The following is a 13,281-nucleotide window of genomic DNA, read 5'->3' as shown; positions in this document are numbered from 1 at the left end:
CTGGCCGCCCCAGCTGTCGAGAAGGTGTTTGACACTGGTTGATCGCCTCGAGGAGTTCCGCAGGCGCTTCCCCACCTTACAGCTCGAGGACGAGCTGTTTGTGCAGGCGGGGAGAAGTGTTATGGCCGGTTTAGCTAGGCCCACCAGGCAATCTTAGCCCACAAGTTATCTTAGGTTAATTCTTATGCAAGTTATCTAGGTTATAAATATAGGCTATAAGACTCTTTTTGGAATTAAGCAATAAGAATATTATTATCCCTATTGCCCGGCTCCCAGAGGAGCCGGAACCCTAGCCGCCTCTAACCCTAGCCGCTGCCGCCATCTCCCTCCGACGCGACGGCGCCCAGCCGCCGGCGCGCCCGATCATCGCCCCGTCCCACTCCATCCTTCCCCTACAACCTCCGGAGCAGATACGGTAGGACCCCTGGTTCTACCAATAGCGAATGTAGTCCTGACAGGCTAAAAAAGGCAGATAAAATAAAACTGAGAATCAAAATAAACTCATCAAAAAGAATCATTGCCTCCCCATTCCAACATTGTCGTTACTGGAATTTTATCTTGTTTATCTATTGAGATCCAAGCCTATAGCAAAATAAATCTTTCAGACTAGCAGCTTTTCCTAACACTAGAGAACAGGCCATCTTCACACAAAATTTTACAGTTTTAGAAACACCTTTTTTTCATACTAGTCTTTATTTGATTGTGACAGCCTACAAGTGATTTTGTCTTGGACGGACGATGAAAAGTTCAACCTGTAAGTTGGGGCCAAAAGGCGTATAGACTGACAGGGCAGAGATTTTATGGGCTTTTCTGTGAATCCACAACATAATACAGTAAATTCTTTACACATGCCTAGGCTAGTAAAAAATGGACGATTACTATAAAGTAGAAGGCATACAACACATGCGTATGGACACCAAAAAACATGTTTCCTTGAGCACATGGTCAGACAGACACAACTGAGCATTTTATTTAACATCGGATAGTTATGTGCTTAACAATGAAAATCACATGATGGAGCAAAAATTACCGCTAGACAGTCATTCATTGTATCCACTTCATGCAGCATTTCCAAATAGGTAGGGAAATATCTGTCACATTCTTCATTAAACTGCTCAAAGCACAAAACGGAACATATTGTGAAGAAAAACGAGCACGAGAAGTAAGCCAAGTAACTTCTTTGAATGTTAGAGACAGGATTATAAGAAGAATAGGAGAACTCACCTCCCAATTCCACACAAGGTACTTTGGAAAAAAAATTGGAGCAGGCAAAGACGCACGTCTATGAAGATCCTCCAATTCCTTTTCGAACCAATCACTGAATCCATCCATACACATCTTTCTGTCCTCCTGTTCCCCCTTCATAATTGTAATTAGGTCAAATACATATGTCATAGCAGAATTCACTTACAGTGTTTGACTGAACTGAACTTTGCTTGGAAAAGAAAAGGTTAATGCCAGACACAGCCAAGTTCACGAACGCGCTGGGGGCACAGCAAACAAGCGCACTAAGATTGAAGCTATTCCCTCCGTGTCTCCGTCCCATCATATAAGAGCATTTTTGACACTGCCCTCTTATATTATGAGACGGAGGGAGTAGATGTTTATTTTAGTCCCTATTTGGTGTTTCTTGCACGTCTCCAATTCTGGTTCTCCCCTGAATGGTCGCTGTCAACGCATCATGCACCGCTGAGCATATGGATTTAGCCTGGGTGTGCATGTTTAGTTGGCAAGATGGACCAGAAACTAACCTGTGACACAGGGAGGTCAGCTGGAGCCAAGTCAATGGGAAAACATGCAGCATAAACAGCTATATGCTTGTGACTTTCGTTAACCTTTACAAAAATATCTCACAGCTCCTATGGCACATCATACTATAGGAAGCTAAATGGAAAATCCAGGACGACCAGCAACCAGATAGCTATGTTGCTAGAGTGCTCTCGTGGTGCATATGATCAGACATAATTAGATTTTGGACTTAAAAGTAAAACATTTCAATCACGGAAATGTCAACATGCTATTTGATTTAATGCAGTTTACTCAGAAGCATCTAAAAGAATTGGTCCATCAGCAGCCAGTATTCAGCTAGATAACAAATGAATCCACAAGCAGCTATGTCATGCCATTGTCAAAACTAGACCTTATAGCCACCAAGTTCCTAAGGCTCAAGAGAGGTATCTTTGGCAGAAAGAAATTACCAGTTAGCATACATATTTGGATCTTTTGAGCGCACATATGGCTACAACCCTTGAGATCACAACAAATTACAAGTATACAATAGAAATAGATACATTCATAACTTACCTAATTGTGCAAGTAAACTTCATATATTTCCCGACAAAGACAAACAACATCATCCATAGAAGTCATTTCTATGCTTGAACTTAACTCCGATCTTAACCGTGAGATTCCACTTTGAGGACTCCTATCATCAAACCGGACAAGAGTCGGAAGCATTTCATCAAGAATAAACTGTTTCAGTCTCTCGTCATCAGTAGCAACGGCAAGGCGGATCAATGCATGACAAAAGGGTAGTGCTTCCTTAGCTGCTTGATAATCCACCAAATACCCAAACAAGTACATACTAAACCTCCAAAAGCAATTGTGAAGTAAAATATACCTACAAGAAGCAGTACTAAAGAGTAAGTAAATGTGTAGAAATCACACGCAGAAAACACAATTGAATGACGCTCATACCCTAAAAGGGAGCTGGAAGATATGGATTTCAAGTCAGACTTTGGGCAATTCAACTGCGGAAGGCCACTATTAAGTTCTTCTGATGCTAAAACCCCGAGCAAACAAGATACAGAACGAGTGAATTTAAGCAACAGCTCCACTTCTAATTTCTTGACTTTTTCTTCCGGTCCATAGAGATTGCCAAAGTAAGCTGGTACTTCAGCTCGTCCCTCATGTATAAGACTGAGCCACGCATAACCAAAGGTATCGTCACAGTAGAAAAATAAAGGTTCCAACAACAACACCACCCATTTGTCCCAACATCCTCGAGGACAACAACTGACTAATGGAATGAAGGTGAGCTGTATGAGTTTCCCCACATGATCAAAATCCATGAAGCTTATATCCATTGCAAGAGTATCGATGAAAAGAGAACAGTCCAATCCAAACATTGATCTTTCAACAGACGCGCACAAGCCTATGATATTATACCTGCAACATTATACAAAATAACATCTTTCAAACACACAGACAATTGAAAGATCAGAGGGAAGCTGTCATCTGGCTAGGAGCGAATGCACTTTAGAACCTCCTTTCTAGGGTATTAAATACTGATTTGAACATAAACGCACAATTTAACGATACGGAAATCACTAATGCAACCGGAATACAATTTTATGTCTCTGTTGAAACAATAGAATCGGTTTGACAAACAGCTGTGAAGCAGAAGACTTACCCAGTTTCTCGAATTTCACGTAACCATGTTCCAATAGCATTCATCCTACGAACATCGACTCCATCATTGGCAGGTAAAGTATTATTCTCCTTCAGAAAACTGGATATCTCGTTGGTACTAATGAGCCTAGCTCTCCAAATAATTTCTGGCAGATCATAACACTCAGACCGATCCATCCAAGCCATGTGTATAAAATGAAGGATCTGAAGTAAATGGGAAACATTGCAACTACATAATCACAATAAAACATGAAAAGCAACAATGTAAACTAGGGTAGTTTTCATAAGCATTTGAACAGAGGGAGGACCCCACAAAAATACCACTAGTTGTGTCACTGACAAACGGGGCCCATGCACATACATCTTTGCAATACTAGTTTTTTTTAAGTAATTTTTCCAAGTTACTGACTGAAAAAATCCTAAAAATTGTATGGGGGTTCTACTATCACAATCTGTAAGAAATGAAGTGTTGGTGGTAGTTATTTACCCGTAAGAGCAGGGCAAGCATTAGTTGTGGAAAGGTAGATGAGTACGGATAATTGGTAGTTGATGTTGGACGGCATTTTTCCTGTGTTCCCGTAGAATGTTCAATTTTTCTTCCTTTGATCTCCTCCTCAAATGACTTTACCAACAAACATATTGTCTCCATAAATTGATCATTGCAAAGAAGACCAGTTAGACGATATGTATAACGCATGTATTCTTCATTCCACTCTGGCTGGGTCCAAATTTTGTTCAAAGGTTTCAGTAGAGACATAAGCAACTCCTCCTTACATTCAATCCTGGCAGACAAAAGGCATACAATTTGTTTTGCATCATGATCTGTAGTACTGAACTTTATTAGTGCACTTAATGTGACAACATGGGAGTGTAAAAGGATGTTATTTCCATTGTACCCAGGACAGGTCGTCACACTGAGAAATGCTTCAGACAGGAGATTATGCTCCCAACGAAGTAGCTCGGCCTCTTCTTGATAGTCTGGTGTTACTTTATACTTACCCTGCACCATCAATGACACTAGAACAGTCAAAGATGTAAATCCCTAGAGCAGCATCGTGAGCTATGATGGCTACTTTCAGTATCCAAACTAAAAAGCAAAACATAAGCTACAATGTGCCAATAAGATTCAGGATATTCAAAGAAAAATAAAACTTCCCCACTCCCTAAACTCTGCAATGTACTTGTTAGATAATCCTATCAACCAACTATCCCAAAAGACAGATCTGTTAGGAAGAGGAAATATAATATATCTAACACGCCCCGTTCACATCCAACATGGATATGGAATGATCAACACCTCCCCTCACGCCCAACTTGGGCGGAGATAAATGATTGGGAGAAACGCGGAGACTGAGATTTGAACCCAAGACCTCAGGTTTGATACCATGTTAGATGTTCCTATCAAACAACTATCCTAACTATACTTAACACCCCCCTCCCCTCTCTCTCACATCCAATGTGGATATGGAATGATCAACACCTCCGCTCACGCCCGTCTTGGGCGGGCATAAATGATTGGGGGGAATGCGGGAACTGAAACTTGAACCTAAGACCTCAGGTTTGATACCATGTTAGAAAATCCTATCAACCAACTATCCCAAAAGACTGATCTATTACGAAGAGGAGATATAATATACTTTAACAGTATTGACTGCTAAAGAGGACTGCAATCTCTCCACTTGGACTCCATCCTTCCGTCAGCTTCCCTACTACCGAGAAAGGCTCCGCGCTCCGCTTTATAGATAAAGCCAAGTCCAAAAACAGCCAGGCCGACACACCAAAACACAAAGGTCCACACTGGCAACCACAAGGGTTACCCAAACACAAAAGAAGGAAAAACACACGCACCCAAGTTCACGAACGCGCTGGGGGCACAGAAAACAAGCCTACTAAAGTTGAAGCTAGATGTTTATTTTAGTCCCTATTTGGTGTTTCTTGCACCTCTCCAATGCTGGTTCTCCCCTGAATGGTCGCTGTCAACCCATCATGCACCGCTGAGCATATGGATTTAGCCTGGGTGTGCATGTTTAGTTGGCCAGATGGACCGGAAACTAACCGGTGACACAGGGAGGTCATCTGTAGCCAAGTCAATGGGAAAACATAAAGAAGTGTGCATATGGTGAGCCTGGATAAGGTGAAAACGAAGGTGTGATGTGCCCGCATATAAATTGATAAATATCGGAGTCCACACAAAACTAACTCAGCTATTTAGCCTTCAACAAGCCACCCACTATTCACGCAGGTACACCATATCCACCAAACAACCCCATCACAGTAAACGTACACAGCCTAACTAGCTTGAGGGTGAGCTCTGAGGCTCTGCCTCCTGCTTTCCCTGTTCGAAGCGCCGAGTAGAAGTGGACTAGTGTCTCGCTTTGGTTAAGGGGGAAAAGAAATCGAACCGGTATGACTTGCGGGGTGGCAGGGTGGGAAATTTTCGGCAAACGTCTGCCCTCAGCGCGATGGAAGCTGGGGTCGAGCTGCTGTGAGATTTGCACTGTGTGAAATTTGTTGCGTCTGCAGATTATGTGGTGAAAATCCCCCCTTGGTTAGCTTTCAGCTTTGTCACAGCAGAAATGGGTGCAAAAGCTGAACCAAAGGCACCCTAACTCTTACAGGCCAGGTTACAACAAGTCCTAAGGCCCATAAATGTTACAAGGTAGGCCAGATCCCATTCGTTTAGGAATTTTACAGTTTCATAACTAAGAAACTTGACGTATTAATTTTCAAACACCTACAGGACATGTGTATTTATTGTAACTCCGAAAATAAATATTTTAAGAATCACTTGATTTTTTTTTCAAGAGGTAATTCAGCAACCACAAGTCCAAATATGCCAAACAAACAAGAAGAGAATGGAGAGGTTAACAGTATGCTTACCAGCCATTTTGGCACAAAAGATTCAGTGGGTCTTACTAAATCACTAGTAGCATTACTCTGAACAGGATCATACCTGTTGATCATGCTCTCGACCACGACCATCCAAAAAGTTAATTGGCGGACCCTGATAAAAGATAGGCAACAAGATAAACATATCTTATTGACGGATAGGTACAGTATCACACGCAACTCCAAATTACCTGCAAACAAGCACAGAAGAAACAAATCAAATAACAAAAACGAGGAAGAACATTTTTCCCCTAACGAAGCTGTAGCACTGCTTGATGGAAACAGATCGAGGGGGGCAGCTAACCAGTCTACCAAATAAAAATAATCTACCAAATCAGACGCATCTCCAAACCCACTCTGTTCTGCGATACGAACCTCAACCCACCTCACAAGTAGATGCTACCAATATCAGCACGCCATGAGTTATAGCTAGCTGAGCGGCACGATCATCGATCACGCCATGAGTTATGGGGTATATATTAACAAATGTAGGAATGCTGTGATTTTCCAGGCAAATTTCACAACAGCCATACTATTGTAATGATGAAGTAGTGACCGAAGTAAGATGGAGCGTGTACTACTAACCGAAGAGAGTAAATAGCATAAAACTACTACTTTACAGGCTAGGGTTCTAAAAAACTACCGATTTTTAATTTTTCTCAGATAACTACCAAATAGGCGGTCGGCTGTTTCAAAAAACCCAAATCATCGAGTCTTTATCAGTTGATCACGATTATGACAGGTTGGGCCCATAGCTAAACAAACCGTTAGTTTGACCTTAGTTTGACCGTTAACTTACATGTGGGGCCCACATGTAAGTTTCTTCTTCCTCTTCTATTTCTTCTTTCTCTGCCTCCTGTGCCAGACATCTCCTCTCCCGAGCCGGCGACCCCCTCCCCCTCCCAAGCCGGCGACCCCCTCCCCCTCCCACGCCGGCGAACCTCCCCCCAAGCCGGAGCTCCTGGTGGCGACGGTTGCAACGAGGCCGGCCTCGTCCGAGACACTCCAGCAGCGGCGCATGCCATCTGCGTCGAGCTTGAGGAGCTCGGGCCAGGGGATGGCGGCGGCCGCGGGCGAGGCACGGCGTGGGGGCGGCGTGGAGACCTGAGCGGAGCCCCATGGCCGGCGGCGCCCCAGGCGGCTCCCGATGGTGCGCGGTGGCGCGGCGACCCGAGCCAGAGCCCCATGCCTGCCGGTGCTCCAGGCGGATCCCTATGGCGCGCGGCGGCGCGAGGACCTGAGCCGGAGCCCCACGGCGGCGCGCCCGGCGACCACCCCGGCCACCCAGGCTGTGGGCGCGGCGACCACGGGCGAAGCCCCATGGTGCAACGGCGACCACGGGTAGAGCCCTTTGGAGGCGTGGCGGCGACAGCCCAAGGACCCGATTGCTTTTTTAAAATGATTCCAAAGACCCGTTTGCTTTTTAAAAATATTTGTAGGGGCTAATCTGTAAAAAATCTGTTGATGAGGCACTGACATGTGGCCCCACAAGTCAGTTAACGGTCAAACAAACGGTCAACCAAACGGTGTGTTTAGTAGCGGGCCCGGCGTGTCATAAACATGTTTAATTTTTAACAAAGAGAATTTGGGGTTTTTTGGAACAGTCAACCCCTAACTTAGTAGTTATCTGAGAAAAATTAAAAATCGATAGTTTTTTGGAACCCTAACCTGTAAAGTAGTAGTTTTATGCTATTTACTCAACTGAAGAGTTGCAGATGCAGATGTAGATGCAGTAAATCAGCAAATAAGTAGTACTACTTCTATCTGGACAGAACTCCATGTGACAGTAAACAGATATGGGTAGCATGTGCCAAGGAATAACCTGCATCATCTCGAAGCCATAGTGCCGAATTTGAGGCGGAAGATCCTTCCCAAGCAGCTTGAGCGACGCCTTCACCAACAAAACCACGTACACGTCTTCCCCCTATAACACACCAGATAATTACACACCATCCCCAGATCAAACGGTTGAAAAAAGAAATCTTGAAGTGAAATCTAGAGAATAGCGGGGGAGTTCGGGCAGAGGAGGTTGAGGACGAACAGGACCGGGCAATGCAGAGGCGGCAGGCACGCTGGAGTCGAGATCGACGGCGTCGCCGGAGGGTCCCTCCGCCACCGCCGCCGCCGCCGCCGCCGCCGCCGCCTTCATAGAGGCCGCGCCGTCCATGGGGATTCCGGCCCGTGAATGATGCTTCTAGAAGTTTCTGCAGGGATCAGGAGTCCAGACAGATTATGGACTTATGGTCCCTGCTTCCTCCGTCCTAAATTTGAGTTCAGAAAATATATAATTAGATATTATGATGGATTATTTGCCCCATTTTACTTCTAACTTTCATCATTTGCCTCTAAGATTGACGGGTGGGACCAGGGACACTTTCCATTAGGACAACCCTCAGACAAATCTAAATGATCCAAATCCCCCACCTAGATGATGAGTTTTAGGTGCTTTCTTTATCTAGGTTTATTAATCTCCTCATATTTTGGATCAACTTTTAGTCATTGATTTCACTAATAATATACTCTCTTGGTCCCAAGTTACTTGATGAAGGATTAATAAACCTAGACGAAGAAAGTATCATTTAAAGCGGAGAGTGCCCAAATTAAACATTTAGAGATCGAAATTGATTAAACAACGAGTACCCTTGCAACACCTTCCCAGCGGACGCGTGCCATGTGATGTTCTGAGCCGCCACCACATGTCCCACGCTGATCGCACTTGTGAAAACTTTTTTTTCATGTGTTTTTCTTCTTCAAGTTTTCAGATTTGCTTGGTTTTCTTTAGGTTTTGTAGGGGAGAGAATCGATTTTTCTATTTTCCTAAGCACTCTGTGTGAAAAGTGAAAAGCACAACTGTGCTTTCCATAATTGTGCTTTTCGAAAAAGTGAAAAACATAGTTGTGCTTCTATGTGCTTATCGAAAAGTGAAAAGCGCATTTGTGCTTCGACGTGAGTGCTTCCTAAAAAGGTGAAAAGGAAAAAAAAATGTTTCTTGGTTTCCAATTTGTTTTTGTTTCTGTTTTCGGTAGTTTCGGGAAAACAATTCTTTTTATGGTTTTCACTTTTTTTTCATATTCCTGGTATTTGGGGGGGGGGGGGGAACGATCATCCAAACCTATTAGCATGCACCTATTTCAAGGATTTCAATGCGAGAAATGCAACTTGAAAATGATTCATAATTTGGATGAACGATTCAAGCGATCAAACGCTTTCAAAAAATGAATCTAGAAAGACAGAAAACTCATAGTTTGCGACAAGTGTAGTACATACAGTGCGTCACTTGTCACCACCTCAAGGAGCGGGAGTGACGAGGCCTCCCTTCGTTTGGAGGAATTTAGGAGGAATTCTGTAGGATAGGATTTCTAAGAAAAAATCCTTTGAAGTCCTTCGGTCTGTAGGAACTGAATCATATTTCTTCGGAGGAATTTCTTCCTATCCTTATAGAAAAAATATACTGAATCACATAGAAAAATAAACATTAGCCTAGACTTTATAGAAAAAAATCATATGATGTGAACCAAAGAACATCTCTTTAAATATTCCTATTCATAGAATTTGAGGCACATGACATCATATTTCCTATAAGTTTAATATTCCTATAATATTTTATCCTATAAACCAAAGAAGACCTTAACTAGAGATTTTGAATAAGTAGCGATCAACCCCATAGACAATTACATAATTCCAACCAACAACTAGCCCATAGACAAACCGAAAAAAATACAAACAAAACTAGTCCATTGGCGCGGGGGACAAGAAACACTTCTGAGATGCGATCTGCCAACAAAAACGGACTATAACAACAATTGGTAATGTCAGTTGATATCAGCTAAATGAGTCCAACTATATCACATCTGCAATCACTAGTTAGGCCGCTTTTGATTTACAATAATTTTATATAAATTTTAAAGGATATGAATCTTGTAGGAAAAATTCTTTAAACCCCTTCGATTCAAAGAAAACCGGGCAAAATCCGAAAATCTGAATGAAAAACCCTGAGAAAATCAAGAAAGAGCTATAAAAACCCAAAAATGGTGCAGGAAAAAAACGTGTTTCCACGGGTGCGTCCAACGTGTGGCGGCAACTGGGCAGACCATGCGACACACACATACCAGGGTACCCCTGATTATCTATACCAATATAAAAAGACCCAAACGGGCAGATCCAATTAATCTCGGCCATCTAATCATATCAATCCAACGACCTAGACTGCTTCAATGTCGAGTGCTCAATACGTTTAGCGTACAATTAATTTCATGTCAAATATAATGTTAATCACATAATAACACGTAAATAATATCCTACTTAATATCTACATACACTTAATATATTTTCAAGTTAACGTGCATTGCACGTACACATTGACTAGTCAATCCCCAAAAGTTCAGTCAAAAAAGCCATGACACAATACAAGAAAAAATATACAGCATAAATTTTGACAAAATAATAATAAACCTTGCCCAGATTTGAAAACCAGGCAACTTTCGTATAGCTAAAGCGTTCGATTTTTTTTGGTCAGTAAGTATTATTTCCTGTCAAGCTAACACGAATGTGTTCTGAATCTGCTGCGGCTGCAGCAGAGCCACGAGAACAACCAAGAGGACGGTGAGCGCCATGAGGAAGACGTTCACCAATCCGGAGATGAGCAGTAGCGGCGCCTCGCCGTCCTCGTCCTGGACCTCGTGAACGAGTAGCATCCTCGTGAGGTTGGCGATGAGCGAGACAAAGATGAAGAACACGCAGGCCCTGTACAGCTTGCTGAAGCCGGGCCCGTCGCCGCTGACGCTCCTGGAGTAGGACGCCATCAGGGCGCCGAACATGGCCGGGCAGAAGCCAAACCAGATCAGCGACCGCCGCCTGCGCGCCACCGCCCCTGCCGTGTCGCCTTCTCCGGCCCCCCTCCCCGGGGACCGCGGCGGCGCTCTATGGACGTGCCAAAACAGGCCGCCGAGGAAGGCGACGAAGACGAGCACGAAGGCCAGCACGATGTACGCCTGCAGGACCTCGATGGCCGCCAGGAACGCGACGACGGAGAGCAGCGCCAGGAGCGCGTACGTGGAGTACCTGATGAACACCCGGATGAACTTCTCCCTCGTCTCCTTGAAGTCCGCCGCCAGCGGCACCGAGCACACGAGCATGATGAAGAGCCCGAACAGCGCGGCGTACATGGTGAGCACCTCGGGCGCCCTGACGCCCACGCTGCGCCTGCACTCGCTCCGCCTCAGCTGGCTGAAGAGCGTCGCCGGCAGGCCCAGGAACGCCGCCTGCGTGGCCTCCGACGACAGGTCGAAGAAGTGCCGGATGTCGTCCTGGAACTCCTCGTACTGCACGATGCCCCACGTCACCGTGTTCCGCGCCGAGGCCTCTATGTGGCACGCGTACGGCGCCACGACGAGCAACACCACCGCCGCCGCGAGGTAGAGGTAGACGACGTTCAGCACCGCGGTGAGGCAGGCCGCGGTGACCATGAGGAGGATGTTGGAGGCGAAGACGGCTATGCAGAGGCACCGTATCCGGTGGCGGTGACAGTCCTCGACGAGCTCGTCGTCGTCATGGCCATGACCGCCCGGGCTGGCGCAGCACTTCCGGCACATCTTGTCGGCGAAGAGCAGCGGCGTGGTGTTCACCACCAGCGAAAGCAGTGCGGAGAAGCTGAATGCGATGGCGGCGTTCCTGGTGCGCCTGCAGAACGTGATGGGAAGGAATCCTACCATCATCGGGAAAAATTTTCCCGATGCAGATCGCTTGAAGTACTGCAGGAGCTGCTTGTCAACTGTTGAGTACTGCGACCACTTCGTCAAATCTAACGGTCCTGACTGTTGCACAACACAAGGGAAAAATTATGACCGTGTGTAGACTGGTCCCTATATACTGTATTACTCACTCGGTCCGAATAAACTTGTCCCAAATTTGTCTTTCAAATGGATGTATCTAGCACTAACTTGATGCTAGATACATTAATTTAAGGGATAAGATTTTTCGGACGGAGGGAGTACCTAATAAAGTTAGGTTTGTACAAATGCACGCAACTAAATATAGGTGTAATACGGTCATTTTTTCATCGCATAAAGCTAAAATAGGGCAAATCTAATGAGGCAAACGGGATTACCATGATCCTCTGTAATGCCAAACGCGAACCGAGACTATTCCAAAACAGTTTTGAATGTGCTTATGTGGTCTCAATTGATGTAGAAGCAGGTTCTACTCTCCTTTCCGAAAAATGCCGTTTTGAATGTGCCGATATATATGGTGTAGTACCACGGGAAACCCGATAATGAAACCAAAGATCTTAGTTGTCTCTCCTGTTGCTTTCCTATTAACAACAAAACTGCATTATGGCGATCTCTTCATAAAGGCCCCCGACCTGCAGCATATATCAAATTCGAAGATTACGGGCGTAATAATACTTGGCGCCGATGGGCATATGCATACCAACAAAGCATAATAGCGCATCACAAAAGGATACTAACCTGACCAGCTAGAGCTCCCAGCTCGTACCTACCGGATGTCAGCTGCCTCTCGGGCAAGATCATGATGATATTCAGACCTTCACCATTCCGGCCATATATATATATATATGCAGCACCGGATAGTACGCATCTAACACAGCGCCATCATACATTATGCATCCAATCTGAATAAGAGAATGCATCTCTCTCTCTCTCTCTCTCTCTCTCTCTCTCTCTCTCTCTCTCTCTCTCTCTCTCTCTCTCTCTCTCTCTCTCCGTGTTGACATGTCGTTCCTAACACAAAGTTGCATACTCTTGAGCCCATTTTCTAAGGCACAACGCGTAAGTCTTGCATAGCATATGAAGCAACCAAACGGCAAGAGTGCAGCATTTTTGGCAGTTAAGAGGATTAGCACATGGTCCCTAATCCTTAGATCCTTAGTATATTAAACATACTACTAGGAATGCAACTCGATCATGTCGATCTTATTGACAACAGGACAAGGTTGTTCAACTATTAATAAATACCACCACT

At 44.7% G+C, this 13,281-nt stretch overlaps 1 protein-coding gene across 1 annotated transcript; it reads right to left on the bottom strand.

Moving 5' to 3' along the window:
• Positions 1-363: 363 nt before the first annotated feature.
• LOC125547126 lies at positions 364-8,467 on the bottom strand. Its single transcript, XM_048711128.1, has 11 exons — positions 8,342-8,467; positions 8,123-8,224; positions 6,365-6,415; positions 3,899-4,411; positions 3,413-3,615; positions 3,021-3,168; positions 1,752-1,771; positions 1,412-1,484; positions 1,225-1,359; positions 1,031-1,111; positions 364-459 (listed from the first exon to the last, which is right to left on the bottom strand). The coding sequence occupies exons 1-11, from the start codon at positions 8,465-8,467 to the stop codon at positions 364-366; spliced, it is 1,548 nt and encodes a 515-aa protein (XP_048567085.1).
• Between the last annotated feature and the right edge of the window lie 4,814 nt (positions 8,468-13,281).

The sequence above is a fragment of the Triticum urartu genome, chromosome 3 (genome assembly GCF_003073215.2).
Source record: "Triticum urartu cultivar G1812 chromosome 3, Tu2.1, whole genome shotgun sequence".
Lineage (NCBI taxonomy): Eukaryota > Viridiplantae > Streptophyta > Magnoliopsida > Poales > Poaceae > Triticum > Triticum urartu.
This window is presented reverse-complemented; position numbering and strand designations above follow the sequence as displayed.